The sequence below is a fragment of the Lissotriton helveticus genome, chromosome 12 (assembly GCF_964261635.1).
Source record: "Lissotriton helveticus chromosome 12, aLisHel1.1, whole genome shotgun sequence".
Lineage (NCBI taxonomy): Eukaryota > Metazoa > Chordata > Amphibia > Caudata > Salamandridae > Lissotriton > Lissotriton helveticus.
Window position 1 is genome coordinate 851822746 of NC_136073.1, and position 23143 is coordinate 851845888.

General features: G+C 46.6%; 1 protein-coding gene across 3 annotated transcripts in view; it reads left to right on the plus strand.

Annotated features, from left to right (window-relative positions):
- Positions 1 to 23143, plus strand: part of PIAS4 (protein inhibitor of activated STAT 4) — a 155070-nt gene that overhangs the window by 4931 nt on the left and 126996 nt on the right. For all 3 annotated transcript variants that reach the window (XM_078670093.1, XM_078670096.1, XM_078670095.1), the window contains exon 2: positions 18795 to 19233. In XM_078670093.1, the coding sequence (XP_078526219.1) occupies positions 18795 to 19233 (439 nt within the window). The remainder of the gene's footprint in view (positions 1 to 18794; positions 19234 to 23143) is intronic.

The window sequence follows — 23143 nt, forward strand, 5'->3', positions numbered from 1 at the left end:
TTTCTGACGTCACAAGTTGTCTCCGTGTTTTGTCGTAGTTGCCCCACCAAATGTGTGTGCCTCTCTGTTATGCGTTTTTCTAGTCATAGAAATGTCTGTCTGTCCCATTCGCCCTAATGTGAAAATGAGATGTTTAAGTACGTTTTCATGCACCAAAAAACAGGACAGGTTTTGCATATTTGTGATTTGCTCTGCTAAACGTATATAATTTTGTGTATTTATGCTGTCCACGGGATCGCTTTCCTCAGATGGTGCAGTGAAATGTATCTTTTCGGGTCTGCTTGTGCTGTCATTTCACAATGGTGACTCCCTATGTGAATTCGATGCTGTGACATGAATTCACGGTGCGGTGTTTATGCTCCTATGCACTGCCGGCTGTTTATGTACACGTTTGCTGCGCTTGTTCTAACAGGATTTCACTGCCGGGTGATTCTTTACACATTTTCTGCCCTTGCTTTGCTATGATTCCACTGCTGGGTGTTTCTTTACATGTTTGCTGCGCTTGCTCTGATTTCACTGCCGGGTGTTTGTACGTTTGCTGGGCTTGCTCTGCTATGAATCCACTGCCGGGTGATTCTTTACCCGCTTGCTGCTTCCTCTGCTATGATTTAATTGCCAGGTGTTTCTTTACACGTTTGATGCGTTTTGTCTGCTATGATTTTGCTGCTGTGTGTTTCTTAACAGGTTCCCTGCGCTTGCTCTGCTATAATTTAACTTCCGGGTGTTTGTTTACACGTTTGCTGCGCGTGCTGTGAATTCACTGCTGGGTGTTTAATTACACATTTGCTGCGCTTGTTGTGCAGTGAATTCACTGCTAGGCGTTTCTTTACACGTTTGCTGCCCTGGCTCTGCTACGAGTTCCCGCTGAGCGTTTTTGCTCGTTTGCTGCTCTTGCTCTGTTATCATTTCCCTGCTGGGTTTGCTACACTGTTTTCACTGTGAAGTGTTTATCTCAATATGGTTACTGTGCTATGAGTTCACAAAGTGACGTTTCTGTGTATGTTTGATGATCCCATTTCTCTGTGATCTGTTTCTAAATATGTATACTATGCTGGGAGTTCATACTGTAACTATTCTATTGGCTTGCTCTAGTGTGTAGGTGTATTAGTGTCCTGGCTGGAGTGTGCCTCTTCCTATTTGAGTTAGGCCACACTGAGCCCTTTAACACCTTCAGTGCGCATGACAAAGCCAGCTCGTCATGGGCGTTACCTGCGCTACGCGCATGACGAGCTGCCTTTGTCACGTAACGCGTTTTTTTTTTTAAATCCAGCGGGAAACCCCGCTAGCGCGCATGCGTTTAAGCACCCAGAGTACTAACCATATCTGAAGAGATGGAATCCCTCCCAGTGGAGGTGGTCTGTTAATGGTCTGGGTGGAGGATTCCATGCTGCTCTCGGTCGGGCTCAAATGAAAAACAAGACGTGACCATGCCAATAGGTTTGGCTTTAAACGAACGAGGCATAGTTAAGTAAAGCATTACAAATAAATAGAATGGTAATGCAAGTGTATTTGGGTGGAAGCATAGAACTGTAGAATAATATTGGTGTAAATTAAAAGGTCAGGTGACAGTTGCACTATCAAGCCAAACTTAAAAATCCATGTAGGTTAATGACCTTCCTCCTCCCATCTGTGCTTATGCCAGTGAAAAACAACATAAGTTACTGGGTTATCTAAGACACTTTAATAGCAATTCATTGTCATGTTTGTGCCCCTAAAAGATCAAGCCGCTGAACAAATAAACACATTGTTTCCAGCTGCGTGGAGGGCAATAACTTTCTTTTGGGAAGCACATGACTTGCCCAATCAAAACATGTACTCCTGTCTCCCAACATGTGGGTATAGCCAAAGCACCTCTCTAGTAAAACTTAAACATAATTATCTGGTGACAGCTGCGCTGTCAATCCAGACCATAACAAGCATTGAAAATGCAATAGGTATCACCTTTTATGAAGTTAAAGCCATTTGCTTTGCTATACAATACCATTAGCAAAGCAACTGGCTTTAACTTAATCAAAGGTGAGACCTATTGCTTTTTCAATGCTTGTTTTTCCTGATGTAAGGCTCTGGCCACTACCTAAAGATATGAAGGTCGTGACTCACATTGATAGTGGTTACATCCTTAACTGGGGTGTCTTCAGAAGAAACTCCGCTGCTTGCCATACTCTGTTCACAGAGCCTATTTCAGCCAACAACTACAGGAGATTCTCCTGGCCTAGAGTAATGTCAAATCAAAAGCTGAAAGCAGAGATGTCAGTGGTATGTGCTTTTCCTGGCTGACTATGAAGAAACTTCTGTCTTTGTAGTCCCACTCTTAAACACCCACCAACCACTTTTTAATAAATTGCAATGCATCTTTTATAATAAAAAAATAAATAAAAAAAAAAAAAACGTTCACACACAGTCCAGCCATGTGAGGTATTCTAAATGGTAAAATGCAGATTGCAAATCGACCAATGAAATGCTGAAAGGGGCTGCCAAAGGCCGTAAACATGTAGGCATTCTTGAAGCTCGATTTAGTATAAAAACGGCACTAGCTAAAGCCAAGCACGACTGGGAGGAAAGGAACTGGTAGGATCTGCTACAGGCCATTAAAATAAATTATAGCAAATCCATGGGACACATAATTTCACACGGGGACCTAGATAAAATGAATACCCACTCACTATCCTATTGAGCCAGAGAAGTGGGTGGAACAGTTTGCTGTATTCTATGCTAATGAAATCTTTAATGCCCAACCTCCTCGCATGGAATCTGGAGGCTTCAGTAAAGTTTGATTAAGTTGAACCCACTGGAAGACTACTGAGGCATTTTTCTTCAGTCTAGAAGACACCCTTTCTGCTGTAATAGACTTAAGTCAGCAAAAGCTCCTGGGCCTGATCGAATACTGTGCGACTTGTTTAAGTTTGAACCACAGATATGGGCTGGCTGTGAGAAAGTGGCTATATATATATATATATATATATATATATATATATATATATATATATATATATATATATATATATATATATATATATATATATATATATATATATATATATATATATATATATATACTGGACAATAAGGTAGTACAGTGTGTATACTAGAGTCCACAAACCCCAACGGTATAACCGAGGTTAAAGTCAGGACCGACCTTACACTCCAAAGTGATAGCTTGGTCGAGCAGTAAGGCAGTACCAGAGGACAGTGTAAAGCATTTGTTGTACACACTCAGTCTGCAAAAGGTTTCACACACTCAAGAACTGAACTCCAGGTCAAATGTTGTCTTATCCTCAGATATAGTTTCTTTATTTTTAGAACCAACAGTTATAAAAATATACTTTTCAAGGTACGAGTAGTCTCGGGTAAATACTTTGCAGAGGAGCAATAAGTTGGTACACACAATAATTACAGGCTAGCTAATGACAGTACAGTCCTCGCTGTCAGGTGCCCCCATTGTGCCTCAGACTTTGCATCAGAGACTTCTAACAAATAATGCTGAACTTTTGCACCAAATCCCCAAACATCTCACTGCCACCTCCACCAGTGTCTTTTTTTTCCCCCACAACATCTTACCAGTTCCGTCCAAGCAATCTTTGCCATTGTCGGGCAAGTGCCTCACAAACCGTGGCCAGTATCACAGAGTAAGACTTCACTGAGGAAAAAGTACCAGAGGAGCACCTAACAGGGAGGATAGGATAACTGGCCCATTGGCATCTGGTTCAGTACCCTCTCTCCACCCCCACAGTCAATCAATCAATCAAGGCATTTATATAGCGCACTACTCACCCGGAGGGTCTCAAGGCGCTGGGGGGGGAGGGGGTCCGCTACTGCTCGAACAGCCAGGTCTTGAGCTGCTTCCTGAAGGCAAGGTGGTCTTGGGTCAGGCGGAGGTGGGTTGGGAGGGAGTTCCAAGTCTTGGCGGCCAGGTAGAAGGAGGACCTTCCTCCTGTGGTGGCTCTTCGGATGCGGGGGACGGTGGCGAGGGCGTGGCTGGTCGATCGAAGCTGGCGTTTGGGAGCGTAGAAGTTGAGGCGGCTGTTGAGGTATCCTGGACCTTGGTTGTGTAGGGCTTTGTGTGCGTGGGTGAGGAGCCGGAAGGTGATTCTCTTGTTGACCGGGAGCCAGTGCAGGTCTCTCAGGTGTCCGGAGATGTGGCTGCGGCGGGGGATGTCCAGGATGAGTCGTGCTGAGGTGTTCTGGATCCGCTGGAGTCTCTTCTGGAGTTTGGCGGTGGTTCCGGCGTAGAGGGAGTTGCCGTAGTCCAGAAGGCTGGTGACGAGGGCCTGCGTGACCGTCTTCCTGGTCTCGGTGGGGATCCATCGGAAGATCTTACGTAGCATGCGCAGGATGTTGAAGCACGATGAGGAGACGGCGTTGACTTGTCTGGTCATGGAGAGGGAGGAGTCCAGGAAGAAGCCCAGGTTGCGTGCGTGGTCTGTTGGTTTGGGTGCGCTGCCCAGGGTGGGGGGCCACCAGGAGTCATCCCAGGCGGAGGGTGAGGATCCCAGGATGAGGACTTCCGTCTTGTCCGAGTTCAGTCTCAGGCGGCTGTTCGACATCCATTTGGCTACGTCTGTCATCCCTTCGTGCAGGTTGGCTCTGGCGGTGGCGGGGTCGTTGGTGAGGGAGAGGATCAGCTGGGTGTCGTCGGCGTAGGAGATGATGTTGAGGTTGTGCTGGCGTGCGATGGCTGCGAGGGGGCTCATGTAGACGTTGAAGAGTGTTGGGCTGAGCGAGGAGCCTTGAGGAACGCCGCAGATGACTTCGGTGGCCTCCGATCTGAACGGGGGGAGGCGGACTCTCTGTGTCCTTCCGGTGAGGAAGGAGATGATCCACTCCAGTGCCTTCTCCTGGATTACGACGTTGCTGAGGCGCTGTACAAGGGTACGGTGGCAGACAGTGTCGAAGGCCGCGGAGAGGTCCAGGAGGATGAGGGCCGCTGTTTCTCCGTTGTCGAGCAGGGCTCGGATGTCATCGGTAGCTGCGTTCAGGGCGTTCTCGGTGCTGTGGTTGGCCCGGAAGCCAGACTGCGAGAGGTCGAGGGAACCGTTCGTCTCGAGGAAGGCGGCCAGTTGCTTGTTGACGGTTTTCTCGATGACTTTTGACGGAAACGGGAGCAGCGAGATGGGGCGGTAGTTCTTGAGGTCGGTGGGGTCGGCTTATGGTTTCTTGAGAAGAGCGCTGAGTTCGGCGTGCTTCCAGCTTTCCGGGAAGGTGGCGATGTCGAAGGAGGTGTTGATGATGTCCCGCAGGTGGGGTGCGATGACAGCGTCAGCTTTGTTGAAGACGTGGTGAGGGCAGGGGTCTGTTGGAGATCCGGAGTGGATGGAGTTCATTGTGCGGATGGTGTCTTCGGTGCTGATCGGGGTCCAGGCGCGGAGGGTGGTGGTGGGGGGCGGTGGTTCGGTCGTGGCGTGCGTCGGTTGAGTGCTGAAGCTGTTGTGTATGTCCGCGATCTTGTTGTGGAAGTAGGAGGCGACGGAGTTGCAGAGGTCTTGCGAAGGGGTGATGTCGTTGTTTCCGGCGTTGGGGTTGGAGAGCTCTTTCACGATGTTGAAGAGTTCCTTGCTGTTGTGTGCGTTGTTGTCCAGTCGTTCCTTGAATGCGGTTTTCTTGGTGGCGTGGATCCGTTGGTGGTGTTTTCAGGTGGCGAGCTTGAGGGCGGTCATGTTGTCCGGTGTTGGGTCTCTGCGCCAGGTTTTCTCGAGTGCTCTGCAGTTCTTCTTGGAGCTCTTGAGTTCGTCGTTAAACCATGGGGCTTTCTTGCTGCCGGGTCTGCTCGGTGGGGTCTTCAGAGGGGCCAGGTCGTCTGCGCAGTCGCTGATCCATTTCTTGAGGTTGATGGCTGCTTGGCTGGGGTTCGTTGTGCTGGTGGGAGGGTTCTTGCTCAGGGAAGTGGCGAGCTGGTCTGCCGTGATCTTGTTCCAGCTTCTGCGGGGAACCTGTTGCTGGTGATGGTGGAGCGTGGTCCTTCTGAAGCTGAAGTGGATGCAGCTGTGGTCCGTCCAGTGGAGTCCCGTGGCGTGGCTGAAGGCGATGTCCTTGTTGGAGGAGAAGACCGGGTCGAGTGTGTGTCCGGCGTAGTGGGTGGGGGTGGTCACCAGTTGCTTGAGTCCGAGGTTGTCCAGCAGGGTGGTGGTGTTGCGATCGTTGTTGTTCTCCAGGTGGAAGTTGAGGTCCCCGAGGAGGATGTAGTCGGCAGAGGGGAGGGCGTGTGAGCTGATGAAGTCGGCGATGTCTTCGCTGAATTGTGTGCGTGGTCCCGGGGGTCTGTAGATGAGGGTGCCTCTGAGGGTGGTCTTGGGGTTGACGTGGATCTGTAAGTGCAGGTGTTCAGCGGGTGCGAGGGTGTCGGCGGTGTTGGTCGTGATGCGGATGGTGTTCCTGTGGATAATGGCGATGCCTCCTCCGGTCTAGTTGACGCGGTCACTCCGGATGATCTTGTAGCCGTCTGGGATGGCGATGGCGATGTCGGGCGCTGAGGAGGCGTTCATCCAGGTTTCCGTGAGGAAGGCGACGTCCGGGGCTGTGGTGTCGATCAGGTTCCAGAGCTCGACGGCGTGTCTGTGGACGGAGCGGGTGTTGAGCAGGATGCACTTCAGGTGGGTGCTGCTGCTGGTCGGCTTGGTGGGTGCTGGTGTGGCGTGGGTCCGGTTGCAGGTGAACTTGCAGGAGTGGCAGCTGAAGGGTCCGTGGGAGCGTCTTCGTGTTGCTCAGTAGCACCCCGGGGATCGGCCGGTGTTGAGTGCGTTGAGTTCGGTGGCGTTGTAGGTCCGGCGGGTCGGCTTCCGGCTGTGGGGGCCAGGGGTCCTGGCGCTGGGCGCGGTCCAGGCGCGGACGGGCGCAGACGGGCTTACCTTCGGAGCACAATCGGCGCGCCCGCTGCGCGTAGGCCACTCTGCCATATGTGGAGAGTGGGGGGGGCGGAGCGAGGGAGGGGTGGAGCGAGGGAGGGGCAGCTGGGAGGCGGGGAGCGGGGCGGCGAATGGGGAGGGATGCCGAGGTGAGGGGCGGGGATCGGGGAGGTGGCGGGAAGCGCGGCAGGGGCCGGGCAGGGGAACAATATTACAATACTAAACAGAACGGGGATACAGAAAATAAAACAGGGGGATAGCAGTACACTGGGGGATACAACCTTACCAGGAGCCGAAGCACAAAGGAGAGACAGATGGAACGCGATGCGCGGCGCAGGCGGGGCAAGGGCAGCAATCAGCGGGTCACAGCTGGCAGGGTCCCGGCTGCGGGCAGCGGCGGCACTAGAAGGAACAAGGGGCAGCCTGGTCGCACTCACGAGGAGTGTGCGAGGTGCGTGGGGGTGACCGGCCCAGAGGGACAGAGGTCACTGCTCACCGCCTCGCCCACCTCGTCCTATATGGTCCAGTGGGAGGGAGGGGCAGCTGGGAGGCGGGGAGCGGGGCGGCGAATGGGGAGGGCTGCCGAGGTGAGGAGCGGGGAGGTGGCGGGAAGCGCGGCAGGGGGCGGGGGCGCCGAAAACACAGGGGAACAATATTACAATACTAAACAGAACGGGGATACAAAAATAAAACAGGGGGCTGACAAAACTACAATACTAACCAGAACGGGGATACAGAAAATAAAACAGGGGGCTAACAGTACACTGGGGGATACAACCTTACCAGGAGCCGAAGCACAAAGGAGAGACAGATGGAACGCGATAACAGCGCGGCGCAGGCGGGGCAAGGGCAGCAATCAGCGGGTCACAGGGTCACAGCTGGCAGGGTCCCGGCTGCGGGCAGCGGCGGCACTAGAAGGAACATGGGGCAGCCTGGTCGCACTCACGAGGAGTGTGCGAGGTGCGTGGGGGTGACCGGCCCAGAGGGACAGAGGTCACTGCTCGCCGCCTCGCCCACCTAGTCCTATATGGTCCAGTGGGAGGGAGGGGCAGCTGGGAGGCGGGGAGCGGGGCGGCGAAAGGGGAGGGCTGCCGAGGTGAGGGGCGGGGAGTGGGGAGGTGGCGGGAAGCGCGGCAGGGGCAGGGGGCGCCGAAAACACAGGGGAACAATATTACAATACTAAACAGAACGGGGATACAAAAATAAAACAGGGGGCTGACAAAACTACAATACTAACCAGAACGGGGATACAGAAAATAAAACAGGGGGCTAACAGTACACTGGGGGATACAACCTTACCAGGAGCCGAAGCACAAAGGAGAGACAGATGGAACGCGATAACAGCGCGGCGCAGGCGGGGCAAGGGCAGCAATCCGCGGGTCACAGCTGGCAGGGTCCCGGCTGCGGGCAGCGGCGGCACTAGAAGGAACAAGGGGCAGCCTGGTCGCACTCACGAGGAGTGTGCGAGGTGCGTGGGGGTGACCGGCCCAGAGGGACAGAGGACAGAGGACAGAGGTCATCTGTGTTAGCGAGATTAGTCAAAAGATTTGAATTGTAGGTCACCTCAAAGGAGACTGGCTAGTTTACAACTTTAGAGATCCTTGTGGGGAGACAGTGAGAGCAATACACTTCAACCACATCAGGTAGGAGACAAAGAAAAAGACTACATCTCCCATCATTCACCCTAACTGTAGGCATGGACTAGAAATGCAACATCCCTCTCCTATGTCAGAGGACAGCCAACCGCTGGCTCTGTCTTGAAGGCAGCACAGTGGTGCTTTGTAATCCCATGTTGCCATGTACTATTGCCAAAATCTGGAGGCCATGATGATGTGCAAATTCAACAAGCATTGAAAATGCAATAGGTCTCGCAATAACGCGAGTCTGAACTATTAGCATTGTAAATGATTATGACCTTTATTTTTGCGTTCTGGTTTTTGGAACATAAATAAAAGGCTTTGCCATTTACAAGGCCTATAGCTTAAATTTGCGTTAAAACGAGACCTATTGCATTGCAATGGTGGTGGTGGTGCTGAGTTTTCTCTGAATCTGCACCCACAATCTGCACCCGTGTGAGAGTGGCGTTGCGTGTGTGAGTGGCGTTGCGTGTGGCGTTGCGTGTGTGAGTGGCGTTGTGTGTGTGAGTGGCGTTGCGTGTGTGAGTGGCGTTGCGTGGCTGAGTGGCGTTGCGTGGCTGAGTGGCGTTGCGTGGCTGAGTGGCGTTGCGTGGCTGAGTGGCGTTGCGTGGCTGAGTGGCGTTGCGTGGCTGAGTGGCGTTGCGTGGCTGAGTGGCGTTGCGTGGCTGAGTGGCGTTGCGTGGCTGAGTGGCGTTGCGTGGCTGAGTGGCGTTGCGTGGCTGAGTGGCGTTGCGTGGCTGAGTGGCGTTGCGTGGCTGAGTGGCGTTGCGTGGCTGAGTGGCGTTGCGTGGCTGAGTGGCGTTGCGGCGTGGCTGAGTGGCGTTGCGGCGTGGCGGGGTTGCGTGGGTGAGTGGCGTGGCGGGGTTGCGTGGGTGAGTGGCGTGGCGGGGTTGCGTGGGTGAGTGGCGTGGCGGGGTTGCGTGGGTGAGTGGCGTGGCGGGGTTGCGTGGGTGAGTGGCGTGGCGGGGTTGCGTGGGTGAGTGGCGTGGCGGGGTTGCGTGGGTGAGTGGCGTGGCGGGGTTGCGTGGGTGAGTGGCGTTGCGTGGGTGAGTGTGGTGTTGCGTGGGTGAGTGTGGTGTTGCGTGGGTGAGTGTGGTGTTGCGTGGGTGAGTGTGGTGTTGCGTGGGTGAGTGTGGTGTTGCGTGGGTGAGTGTGGTGTTGCGTGGGTGAGTGTGGTGTTGCGTGGGTGAGTGTGGTGTTGCGTGGATGATAGTGGGCTTGCGTGGGTGTGAGTGGCGTTGTGTGTCTAAGTGTTGCTGTGTGGGTGAAAGTGGCACAGAGCCTTTGATGTGACATTTCAGGTGCAGAGCATGAGTGATGCAAGGAGCAGGCATGGGAAACAAAACCTTCCTGATGTGAGAGACGATAACGGGTGCATATGCATAGGAGGAGAATACAGGTATATGGCATGTGAAGATATCAGGTGGAAAGATTGGGTAGGGAAGATAATAGGTTCTGGGCTTGCAAGGCATGAGTAGAGTAAAGCATGACAAAATGGTGCAAGGCATGAAAAGAAACTAATGCCAGGTGTGGAAATTGAGGAGTAAAAATAACGATACGGCATGAGATGTGCAGCAAGAGAATATGAAATGTGTGCCAAATTCAGGTGGCATGGGTAGGTAATCTAGTTCAAGCAACTGTGATATAAGTGACATCACAGGCTTTGGTGTGCAAGGCTAGCGAAGGGCCGTCACTGATGTAAGGCTTAGGAAGAGAACATAAAACGTTGAAAACAAGGACAGCGAACAAGATAGCTGTCTGACCGTAGCTGATCCGAAAGTTGCCTTGTTTGCTATGATTACAAGTGCAAAGAATGTCCCGAGAAGGTAGGGAGTGCAAGGCATGATACAGAAAATTATGTGTGCCTTAAACCATGGTAATGTAAGCAAACTGATACAAGTTGATCGGCCGGGAAACGGCCAGGAAACACAAGTACGGCCGGCCACATAATTAGGGGAGGAGAAGCCGCACAGCACACACTGGGAGAAGCCCTTTGATGTGCTGTGCGGCCGCGATGCGCGCTCTGTGCTGGGGGAGGGGGGAGGGCCATTAGGAACAGGAACAGAAGGCCATGAAAGTGTATGGGCCAAATGCGCGTGCCTGTACGTGCACTCGAAGAAAACGCCACGGAAAAAAGCGGTGGTTTGACTATCCGATGGAGCACTTGAATTCTCCCCCATTTCCCATTGCTTCGCAATGGAAAAGGACGAGACCTAAAAAGTATGTATCTATACTGTGGTGGCTGATCAAGACTGCAAGCTGTTTGTCCTTCATAGGATGGTGTGGTCCCCAAATATGGGCAGACATCGCCTCTTACCTTGATTTTAATCCCCGAGTACATGAGCTAAGAAGCAAAAGCCATCCGGAAAGAGGAAGAACGTTTGTAGTAATCAGTCATCCATTCAGCTTTGGATGTGGTCCTCACAGATTCTGTCAGCTAATAGGCTCAAATACACCTAGATAGACTAGAGGTGCCGAACAGTGTTCAGGCCATGTCTTACGATGACAACATCCTGTTTGCTATCACGTGGATGATACATTACATAATTTAAAATAAAACCTGGAGCACGCTGGGAGCCTGTAGCTTTGCAGCTGTGGAAGTTGCCTTTTGCTTTTCTGCTGGTTGCTTACAACTGTATCCTTCAGCAGCAGCATCCTTACTGTCACCAGCCCTTTTAATCGCTGTCTTGGCCCATGGCACCATCCAAGTAGTACACCATTCAGAATTGCAGCTTCCAGACAAAGAGGAAGGAGGTCTGTCCATCTATTGAGATAATGCAAGATGACACTGATTTCATGGCATCCGTTCAATCTGCGTCCCAGTTCTTGCTCTTATTCCCACAACTCCCATTAACCACTACATTCCTGCTAGTTGATGAGTTTGGTATGTATTTTTGGCCCGCATTCACAAATGGTATCCCTTCATTTTGAACACAAAGCTCCTCGACCCTACTCAACCAGGGTCGTACACTCTAGCCTCTATAGAGGCCTCCTGGTACAACTAGAAAGGCACATTCTAGCAGCAAATGTGTCTTTGAAAGGTCACAATGTTCTGTGGACCCCAGATAATGAAATCTACTCTTCCGATTGATTTATGCCCCAGAAAGTTTCACAAAGGTCCCATGGTTACTTTTTTCTGCAGGGGCCACAAATCTCCTGTGTCAACAACTGGCTGTGCTAAAATAAGGGAATGATCAAGGCCCTGCATTCCAGTCTTCATACATTTTGCAGCCTGAGGTTGTTAGTGAAAGGGAAATCTTCTCTTGTCCTCATCTGCTCGTCATTTCCTAGGGGTGATTTTAGACCGTATTGGAACGAGTTTTCAGCCCTGAACAGGTAAAGATTGTTGTTGAAGGGCAAAGGTAAAACTCTCCAGGCCAGGTGCATACAGGAAAACAATTGTGTGTAAAAACGTTCTGTACCACCCTTGAGCATTACCAATTGACTTGTCCTTCCACTGCTCACTTTAGGAAACAACTTTTTTGTTCCATGACTCGATTAGAGCACAAGTGTGTTCTTGCAATTGTGTATTTTTTTCTCTTACAACTCCGGCATCCCCCTCCACTCCAGACTGTTTTGCTCTCACCAAGCTGGTTTACAGTGATGACGCACATCAGAGTCGGTCTCCTGACACCCACTGCTTCTAATTCTCCACACAACTTCTTAATTTGGTACGGTACATCTGCCCTGAGAAAGCTGCCAGGATACTTCATGTGCCGGCTCCATATCCTTCTTACTGTATACAGAGTGAGCTAGGAGTACACCATTTGCTCTTCATCCCGGGGAAGTGGTGCAATCAGCTCAGCTGAGATCACGATGCAGAAGTCACATCCACAGCAACAAAGGCAAGGCAAGTTGGAAAGAGCCTCAGTCTTGTTTATTTTGGGCAAAAGGCTGCTTGTACGTTTTACTATTCATCCAACATGTACCTTTTACCTTGTTGTGGTGTAATAAAGATGTACTGCAAGAAGTCAAAGCAAAGATGCACAGCTTCCATTCGAGATTTTGGGCCAGATGTATCCAAGGGTTTTCCCCATTCTGTGTTTGGGAAAATGTGTTCATACATATGGCCCTTAGTTTTTAGGTCGAGCCTATAGCGGTAGCGCGCATGGCTGCTCGCTTTGCGAGGCATGCAGTATTCAGTATGGCGTGGAAGCTCCGCCCATCTTTTTCATTGGTTTAGGTGCTAAAGGATGCCTTCCGATTTGTTTTAGGCTTGTTAGACCCTCCTCATGACGACCATGTTGGCATTAGGATCCTTCCATGGCTACTGGCCCCTTTACCTCAAACACTATTTTCTTCTGTGCCCCCCCACCCTCCAGCGTTTTTTAAGTAACAAGGGAGACCCAACAGATAGCTAAGCACCATGGGTATAACAACGTTATAGTGAACAAAACGGTTCTTAGCTCATTTCGAAATCAACACAAAAATGTTGTATAGAAACACAATGGAAAACTATACACGTTTATAAAATTTCCAAACCCAGCCGGGAAAGGATTTTATTTTATAAAGAAACAATGTTCAATTCAGTAATCAATTCGTAATCACAAGACACAAGCCTGTGTCGTACATGAAAAGAGGGAAACAGAAAGATAGCATAAGGGTGAAAGGGGTGTCTATCAGGCAAAGAGCGAGAGCAAAGACAGGGTACTGTATTCAAGTAAAAGATCAATCACAGTATCTCCTGGAGTGGAACATAAACAATCTTATTGGTCAATGTTCATAACCATAAACCCACTCATGGGTGTCGACGTTTCGATCCCTATTGCTCGAAAAGATACATGGGATCATCATCAGGACATTTATAATGAACAAAACATGCCTGATTGTAAAAGAAGCCTGTTCAGGAGAAATGAAAAAGAAAAGATATTTTTTAAAAAAGAAAAGATATTTTTTAAAAAAACCAGAGTAGTTTGCAGACACATGCCACAGATGTTTCGAAATCGCAGTGTAAGGCCAAGTGCATGGTGAATGTGACTTCTTGAAACAATAATGAAACTTACAACATTCACAAGTTCCTCGGAATCGCAGTGATGTGCGTAAAATGGCGTGATCGTGTACTCTTGGAGTAGGGATTGTGACTAAGAATTGTCATTGATAGAACAGTGGTGCGGAGTGAAGTCAAGGATGGCCTAAGTTGCGAGTGTGGTGGGCCGTTTGATCACCTCAGAAACAGCCTGCTTATTGACAACAATCAAAATGGGAGGGTCCACGTATTCACAAACAGGACAAAAGTAGCACAACCTCACTATATGGATAATAAGGCTGGCCGCCAATAACGTACCAAGAGGAGAAATGAAACAAGGCGGTATCTTCGAAGGACCCGACGCAAACGGTGAGTCAGGATACTTTCACCGTGTCGGTCGTTTCTATACGCGGCAGTGGCGCTGAAACCAGAAAGGCGCATTTAGTGAGGACGAGACACGCGTTTGATAGCGTGCTACGGGGCAAGTGCTGTTGGCAGCGGCGGTGAAGCTTACCTCAGGTTGGAAATTAGCCGGAGTATATTTTGGCTAAAGTAAAATAAAATTGCGTGTAGGTATCATTAACCATACAGCTGGGATCCCATCAATGGGGATTTGGACGCTGCAAAAAAAGGGAGTACAACAATATCGGCCAGCGGGCGGGTAACATCAAAGCATCGCGGGTCATATCTCAGCAAGTACTTACTCAGTCCTGATGAGGACTCGTCTTCACGTTGCTCCTCGGTCGGTGCCGGATGCAAGTCAGTGGACTGCAAGAGCGCGCCAAGTTCATAGCAAGACACGCGGGTCACATGACCTTAGACGAGGTTGCTCAAACTTAAGGGAAGTGCTGTCTAATACGGGGGCCATTTTGTAATAGCTAAAAAAGAGCCAGGTGTGCTAGTGAAAACCAAGTGATAGTGCCAAAGTGAAATTTAAAAACGGAACAACATGATACCACACAATTAGTCAGTAGATTTACTTCACAGAAAGCATAATTATCTTTAAATTTAAAGTTCGTCATGGTGTCCTGGAGTATCAATGTTCAATGTTAACCCGAGGGTTTTTTTTGTCATTACTGGGTTAACTCATGAATTCCTTGTTAATGGTTCAATCAGAGTAGCGTAGTCCAGTCCTCACTTCGATTGAGCCCAGTCCTGATGGTATTGAATTGAATGATGGATTTCAACTCTTCTCGGTTTAACAACTGCTGTAGGTTGCCGCCTCTCTGTGGTAGTTTGACTGTTTTCAGGACTGTCCATTGGAGGTCATCCGCTGTATGCTTCATGCTGGCATAGTGTTCAACAAGGGGTGCATTTGCAGTGCCACACCTAATGCGGCTTCGATGCTGACTTATTCTGGTCCTTATCTTTTGGGTCGTTTGGCCCACATACATTTGCGGGCATGGACAAAGAATCGCATAAATCAAATTGTGACTATTACAATTTGTGAAGTCTTTTAAATCAACTGTGATGTTATTGTGACTAAAAGTGCACCCCTCAAGTGTCAAATTACAAACAATACAATTCCCACATTTCACATGTCCCCTCATTGGTGGCAGCCCCCAGCTAGACTCAATTGTGCCTGTCTGGGGTTGCGCAGGCAAGGCTGCTCGTACCAAGTGATCTTTTATATTCCTGCTTTTCTTGAAGGCAAATAGGGGTTTCTCAAAAGCCAGTTGCCCTGCATTTAAGGTTGGCCAGTGACGTAGGATTGTCTTGCGAATTTTGTCAGAGATCGGGGAAAAGGTTGTGACACAGGCAATCCTCAAACACTATTTTCTTCTGTGCCCCCCCACCCTCCAGCAGTCAGTGACTTCTCGGTCCCCCCTCAGCCACGTTCGTGCCTTCTCGCACACCAGCACTCCCATTTCCAATGCAATAGGTCTTGCGTAAATGTGAGTCCTATTGCATTGCAAATGCTTGTTTCCCTTTGTGTTATTTTTAATTTACATTTTTATTTTTTACTGCTCTCTGTGTCCTCCAGGGCCGAAACCCGTTTATGTAAAGCCATTATAAAATCATGCTGTATAATCTGGTCTGCCAAGCCCAAAAGTGAAACGATGGACAAATCAGACTTTTATATGCAAATCATTCATGCAAAGTACAAGGTTGCTACTTCCTCTTATGCTTACATTGACATGTTAATTTCCATGTTATTTGTGTTGGTTCTATGGATAACAGAATACGAAACATATTTTCAGATATGGTTTTTGGTGGCTCAAAGCAATGAATTACTTTACGTAATGAACACAAAAACAAATTGCAAGAGCGATCCCGCAGCAAAGTATAAAATATGTCAGAACTATAAACATACCTTTTTTAATGTTCTCTCAAATGCACGAAAAACTATAGTACACGTGGATTACCTGAGGCACTTTGCTTTTTACAAACTCACCCGGCTACCCTCACAAATTTAACCACATGTTGAAACTGGCTTTTACGTCCAGCTGAGACCTGACACTTAATGAATGCTTTGCTTACTTCCTGTGCAGATCTAGGCCCAAAACTGCTCTAGTTAACCCGTACAACAGACACCTTAAGCTGAAGTGGACTCCTACAGCTCTTTTCTACACAATAAAGTTATTCATGTCAGCAGTCATCCTTTGAAGAGCACCAGTAGTCCATGTCATATGATCAGGAGCTTGCTAGAATGATCATTATCATGGACGTAGAAAAGACTTTGACTGCACCTGCCAAACCACCCATTTTTGTTGTCCCCATTCCACACTCAGTTGATGCCCAACCCTGGGAACCTCGTCGTAAGGGAAGACACTCCTCCTAAAGAGATGAGTCTCAAGTCGTGCTGAATAATGTACCATGTGATACGGACTAGCCCCGCTTCAACATTGAAGTGGTGTAATCATTGGACTTGTCAGTGTACCATGTCACAATACAAAGGGGAGCCACAGTTTTCTCCTCCCTTTTTTTTTTTTTCACTAACTTGTTCTAGCTTGCTCACCCGCCTTGATTCTGTTCGTTGGGTCTAATGGCGGTGCAGCTAGTGTCCATTTTCTACAGATTACCCATCTAGCTAGTAGCACCAAAATTATAAGCAAATCTCTTTGAGCTACCAGGCTCTTCTGCATTCCGTCTATCCCAAAAAATATCAAAAGTAGTTTACCTTCACTTTGCATCCTAAGATCTCTTTCAGATAGATACCTTCTGATATTGTCCCAGAAAGGTTCTAACCGAGGACCCCCCCCTCCAATTTCCAGACATGTCTTCTTCGCTTAACTGGCCCTGGCCACCATTCCACGGATCTGCAAGACCTCGGCTAGAGGAAGATCCTACTCCTACATCTCAGGCAATCCCCGTCCCTGCCTCAATTTAGGTAGGACCTCAAGACCTGGCTCTTCGACTGAACCCCAGAGTCCAGTTGACCCACCCATAACTTGGTTTACTTTATTATAAAGCAAAAATAATGCAGCCAGAAAAGCTTGCAGGGGCATGTACAGTTAAGAAAACCACTGCTAACTACATACACGAAACAATATTTAATAAAATATACTCTGAATCTAAAATGAATTCCAAAGTTTAACACAATTTAAAATAAATGGACACAGACGTCGTCAGGGACTGCCAGTAGTGCAACAAAGAGGTCATGGCATTCACTAACGTACCCAAAAGTAGACCAGAATTTCCTCATTTAAGTTTTTCTGGCTGCTGAGAGTTTGCCCATGAAACTTCTTCTCGACTTGCTGCACACAACTGTCCATGACAAATCGCTGCAACATTTTAGCATCACATTTTGCTCATTGATAAGATCAGATCTAAAGTGCAAAGGAATATGACCAAACACCCCAGCACTGCTGGGACATCCAGCATTTCTTCACCACACACCTAGGGTTGTTCACTCCCCACATGAAGTATCTGCCCATGTGTGCATCAATATTGACAACGCCACCAGTGTTGTCATGATGCGCACTCCAGCGGTCATTCTCACATCATTGCGTCTTTGTCTATATTTTTTGGGAAGCTGCACAACATCAGAAAAAAACATTTACTGATGCTGTACATCATGGCAAAAGGAATTGACAAAGCCCTGTAGCCGAAAAGGCGACCTATTGGCTTTTCCAGTCCTTAATTTCATAGTTATGAAAACAACCCTTTTAATATGATGGTCCACAGATTCTTTTTAAATCCCCTGGATCTTAGTAGAAGCCTCATTGGGCCTATATGTGGTACAATACGTTGAGTTGAAAAGAGACAACTATTGCGTATAGTCAGATGAAAAAATTCCGAGCAACTTCTGCAGTCAAGCACCTCTTGAATCCCGATTTAAGAGAAGAGCAGGCACATTTTTAAACATGGATGAATTTGTAGTGAAAGCTACTTTGTGCAGACTCATATATATTCTTTCCTTTTATCAGTATCAAAACTACAGCTTGACTTTTTGATGTATGAGATGGTATCTTTCAAAATCATCCTCTGTAAATTCATGACCTAAGTTTAGGAACTGGGACCTTTGATACAGCAGACCATATCTTGAGCTGCCAGTCACCTGCCATCACCAGTAGATGTTCATTACCACCTATGGATGATCTAGTAGTAAGTTGCTGGCTAATATTATATTGCCCTGAGAAGTTTCAGGAGTTTACAACTTAAACAAATAGACATTTTATTCCAGTACCCCTTTTTAAGATCACACATACTTCACATAGTGAGATAGGTAAAGAAATATCCGAAGAGCCATTTTATTGAGAAATGAGCTTTGCATTTGTGAGCAGTATTCACTACCACAACCATACAGTACGAAAGATGTATTTGCTAGAAAGGTAATAACTAGTTCCTTTCAGTGACGAGGAAGGCAATTTTCATTGAAGGGAAAGTCTAATGAAGGTCAATGCTCCCGTTTGTAACATTTTGTCATTGTTAAAACGGTGACCAGTTAATGTGATGTGCCTACCTCTTTCTTCAAAGTGTTGATGCCGGTGCCCCATTTGTTCTAGTGCCTGGAATTAAAGTAGATGAGTGTAAGTGGGTTCGCCTGGGATTTAATTCCAAGTTCTTAATGTAATTTGTTTATACCTTGACTTGCAAAGGATGTGACCAATTTGTTGTAACATAGCCTGCTTGTGAAATGATGCTGAGATTGAATGTTGTGATTTACTTAGTTTGTAGGAATGTAGACTAACCGAAGATCGGAACCTGCCATTATCTGTAGTATAGGGGAATCCTTCTCTTTGGTGCATATTTTATAGTTAATGCTTCAGATGTGCATGACAGATGTTTCATGCCAAGCACATGAAATGTACTTTTGAAGTGGAGTTTGTAAAATTTGAGCATTTGTGAGAATCAGTTGGGTTTTATTTACTGACCTAATGGATTTGTGCCCCACCCCCTTTCTTTCAGAATATGGTGATGAGCTTTCGGGTCTCTGACCTTCAGGTATTACTGGGTTTTGTTGGTCGCAGCAAGAGTGGATTGAAACATGAACTAGTCACTCGTGCTTTACAATTGGTCCAGTTTGACTGCAGTCCAGATGTTTTCAAGAAAATAAAAGAACTCTATGAGACCCGCTATGCCAAGAAATGCTCTGAAGGAGCACAACAGACTACACCACCACCTTCAGTAGGGCACAGATCCCCAGAAACTCTAGCCATACATCCTACTTACGACCACGGTGGCTCTGCCCCCAGAACTGCTCCCAATATGGATTATCCTGTACTGTATGGCAAATATCTAAATGGACTAGGAAGAGTTCCTCCCAAAGTGACAAAAGCAGAAGTACGACTGATGAAACTGCCCTTCTTTGATGTCGTGGATGAACTTTTAAAGCCAACTGAGCTGGGTGAGTCTGCCTGTAACAACGTTTGCAGCCTGAGATGCTTTCTTGATGGGGGGGGGGGTATTTTCACCTGTTTTGTTTCAAAGCCAAAAACAGTAAGTCCTGTTAAAAAAAAAAAAAATTCTCTTTTTTTTATGTCAAGTTATATGTTGTTCTAAGGTGGAGAGGGTGTTAAAGTTCTTAGTGCTTCTCCTCTAGCAAAGTGCTGGCACTTTTGTGACTGAGCAGTGTGGCATAAATTATGTCGTTTAAGGTTGGCAGCTGTTTTGGAGAATAGTTAAAAAAACAAAACAAAAACAAAACTTTAATGTTCGTATTTATCGAAGTCACCACACACATTTTTCACCTGTGCTTTGTTGAATTCAAGCAGATCTGGGGTGCATCTTATCGGTATAGCATTATTATGTAATTGTTTTAGCTGTCCAAGTATTTATAAGGGCAAACACTTTGTTTACTACATGTGGTTTAGTTGAGTGAATGCAGCCAGTTGGATCTTTCGCCCAGCTAATCTATTTTGCAGTGGATTGGAGGTCAGCAGTAGTGTTTAGGTTGGAGATCAGCAACAGTGTTCAGGGTGAAATATGCTTGGAGCTAGTGAATTCTTAATGTTAAGCACAGAGCTGTTCTCCGCTTCCTAATTTTACTGACCTCCACTTGTGCAGGAACGGTGTGGGAATTGGCATATTTAAAGCATAATGCTGTTTTTTTGCACTTAAATTCAAAGGGCCTGACGTTCTAGTAGCTTCAATTTTTGCCATCGCATTAGTGATTTCTTTTTGAAACTTCAGTTTTAATACCACCTAGTGTTCAGGCCTTCCCTTTAAACCCATGCTCTAAATGTTCTATCCAACATTCTGACGGGAATTATTTTCCCATAGTATCCTTGACACAATGGCATTTTGTTTTTCTGCTTCACAAATGCTATGAAGATTGTGATTACAAAGTCAAATTCAACAGTCGACCTGAGTCTTACTCCATTTATTTGCCAGTTCAGTGAGGCCAAGTCTTGTGACACATCGGCTGTGGAGAACCAACTTAAAATCTTCTCTGTAAATAGGTACCTAAATAGAATATTCACAAACCTATTTGGGACAGTCAAAAATGTTTTTTTTGTTCTATGATTTTAGTCTATTTTAACTGTTAACGGGCTGTGATAATGCTCAAATGTAACTCTGAAGTCTGCATCTCATGCACTAGTCCTACGCGTATACATGAAGATTGTTGCAGTGCGGACAATTGTGTTTCTGCGCATTTATAATTTGGGAGTGCTCACACCCATTAAGCATATGTAACTACCAACTGTAGGTGTGGGGATTGGGTTTGAAAAAAGTTACGATATGTCAATACACAAACTTAAACTTTGTGGGTGTTTGCAGCTTTCCCCGTTGTCACTTCTACCATCTCCCAGCACAGATGTTTAATCTTCTGCTATAAACGTCTGTAGAATACATCATGTCTCCATGACTCTGAATCTGCCTCTTGCACCCGCAGAAGGGATTTAGTTCGCTTTAAAACCCAAGGTAAATCAGGGCTAGCATATTTTTTTACAAATCTACTCTGTGAATATCATCTGTTTCTTGGAGCACAAATAATTTTGCCGTTTTCCTGAATGTTTTTAAAAGAACCTGAAGGTGTGCCTGTTCAGGTTTTTTTTTTTTTTTAAAGAATTCAGGCATTCAAGTGCTTACCTTGTGGTTATCTGCTTTATAGTAACCAATTCTCTGTGTGTGAGTGAAGATAGCATCTATGTTTATAAAGACCTGATTTATTATTTTTATAGGTCTCGCCTGAGCCAGCCATGCGCTGCCCTGCGAGACATATAGTAAGTGGGTTTTAAAAGTGCTACCCACATGCTTTTGCTGGCGTCAAGCTTGCGGGTACACGCGCACAGCCGCCATCTGTCTTTCCTCCGTCACTGGTCAGTAAGTGCATTGCGATCACTTTCGCTGCAGAGTCACTTTCACGGCCGCGTCACTCGCACGGCCAATGCTTATTTTTTAAACTTTCAATGCGAGGCTTGTGCTTTTGTGTTCTTTTTTTGTGTACCTATCCAACATTTCTGATAATCTATCCGTCGCCTTTCCTGACACTTGTATTTGCGATTTGATGGACTGGTCTGGTGAAAACATAGGTGGACTGTTTGTTAGCTGCCACCAGACACCACTGTGCTCCTGGTTCTTATTCCAAGTTCCTTCGTAATTCCTTTTAAGTGTCAGGATTTGTTTCTTACATTTGTTTCACTCTTGTACCAGGTCCAGTTCTCCTCTCTACTCACTCAGGGGATCGTTTTCCTTTCCATTGATTTGAGGCAAAAAAGACACTAGACAGTGGCGTATGGTTCTCTTTTGGAGGCGTCACAAGATACTCAGTAACATGACTGTTCGAATGTTTTTATTGGTTTTGCAAACGCACATGTCGTTGTCTCCAGACCTTGCGTTTCGTGACATTTTTCATTTGTATTACAAAGCTGCCAGTTACAGACATCATACACTGAACAAGCTTTGGCATAGCCAATAGGTCTCACCTTTGGGAACTTTTAAGTGTTTATCCTTGGTGCAACAATATCAACTGTTGCATGGCTATTGTGCTGGAAAACTAAACACTTATGAGGTCCCAATGGCGAGACCTATTGGCAATGCCAATGCTTGTTTATTTTTATTTTAGGAGGTTGTGTTTTTGACAACTGCCATTTTTTATTTTTGTTATTGCTATTCTCAATCTGAAAAATTTGGAGCATAAAACTACTTATTAAATGGCAAAAACTTCAAATTGAGGTCATGATTAAAATTCCTTGTTAAGAAAAGATTCTATACTTGATCCTTCAATGTCTTTTAAAATGTGTCAATCTTGTTAAACCATTTATTAACCAAAACGACAAGCCTGTTGAAGCATAAATTGTCAATTGGCATAGCCAGTCAGACGTTTCCCTCGAGGAAGAAAAAGCAATTTGATAAACCGAATTGTCGATAATATAAAATTCTCCTCAGGTTGCCTTAAGTTCTGCCCATGAATGCATTAAAACAAATTCCAAGTCAGATATTGCTTATTAAGTTAGGATTTCCTAGAAAGTTATTAGGCAGTTCCCTTCAAAGAGCTGCCCAACATGTTGTACTCTTGACTTGGACCTTTACGCCACAAATCTTGTAACCATGTGGGAAAGTAAGGATTGGCCAGTGCCAAAGTATATCTTTATGTTTTTGGAATAACATATTTCACTGATCTATATTGCCAAATATAGACAGCTGGGGGTCTTAAACTTTGTTTGAAATAAAAAAGGGTCATAAAAAAAGTATGGATTGTATTCAAATAAGGGGCTGTAAAAACCAAGAGTGCTTAATAGGTAAGACCTTTGAAAGTCTGTCCGCTAAGGAGGAGAAAAATGAAATCGAATATTAGGTAGGGGTAATCCTCCCTTGACAGTTGAAAGCTGTAAATGTTAGGACTAAAACCCACCATTCCAAGAATTATATACTCCTATGATTATTCAGCTGAATCTGCCAACAAGACTTTTGCTGTAATCTTCCTTCGGCTGATATTATACACATCTTTGTCACATGCCATTAAACTTTTTTTGGGGGGTAAATGCATAGAGTAATGGGGTAAAATTGAGTTCTCCACCTGCAATAATTATTTGGGGCACATCCTCAACTATTCCCTCAAAATACACCACTGGAATATTATCCTATACAAATGTACTAATTAGGTTGTGCATTACTAGGTCATGGCTCCGATTTCCAAACCACGAAATGTTTGTTTATGGTGGCCACAGTTCTTAGATGTGAGGGGGCTGGAGTTAGGTATTACCTATGAAGATCGAACATGCAAACAGCTTAGAAGCATGCGTGTGCTTTTAACGAAATGGTTAGAATCACTGAATATTTGGAATATGTACTATCTATTTTTTTTTTTTGGT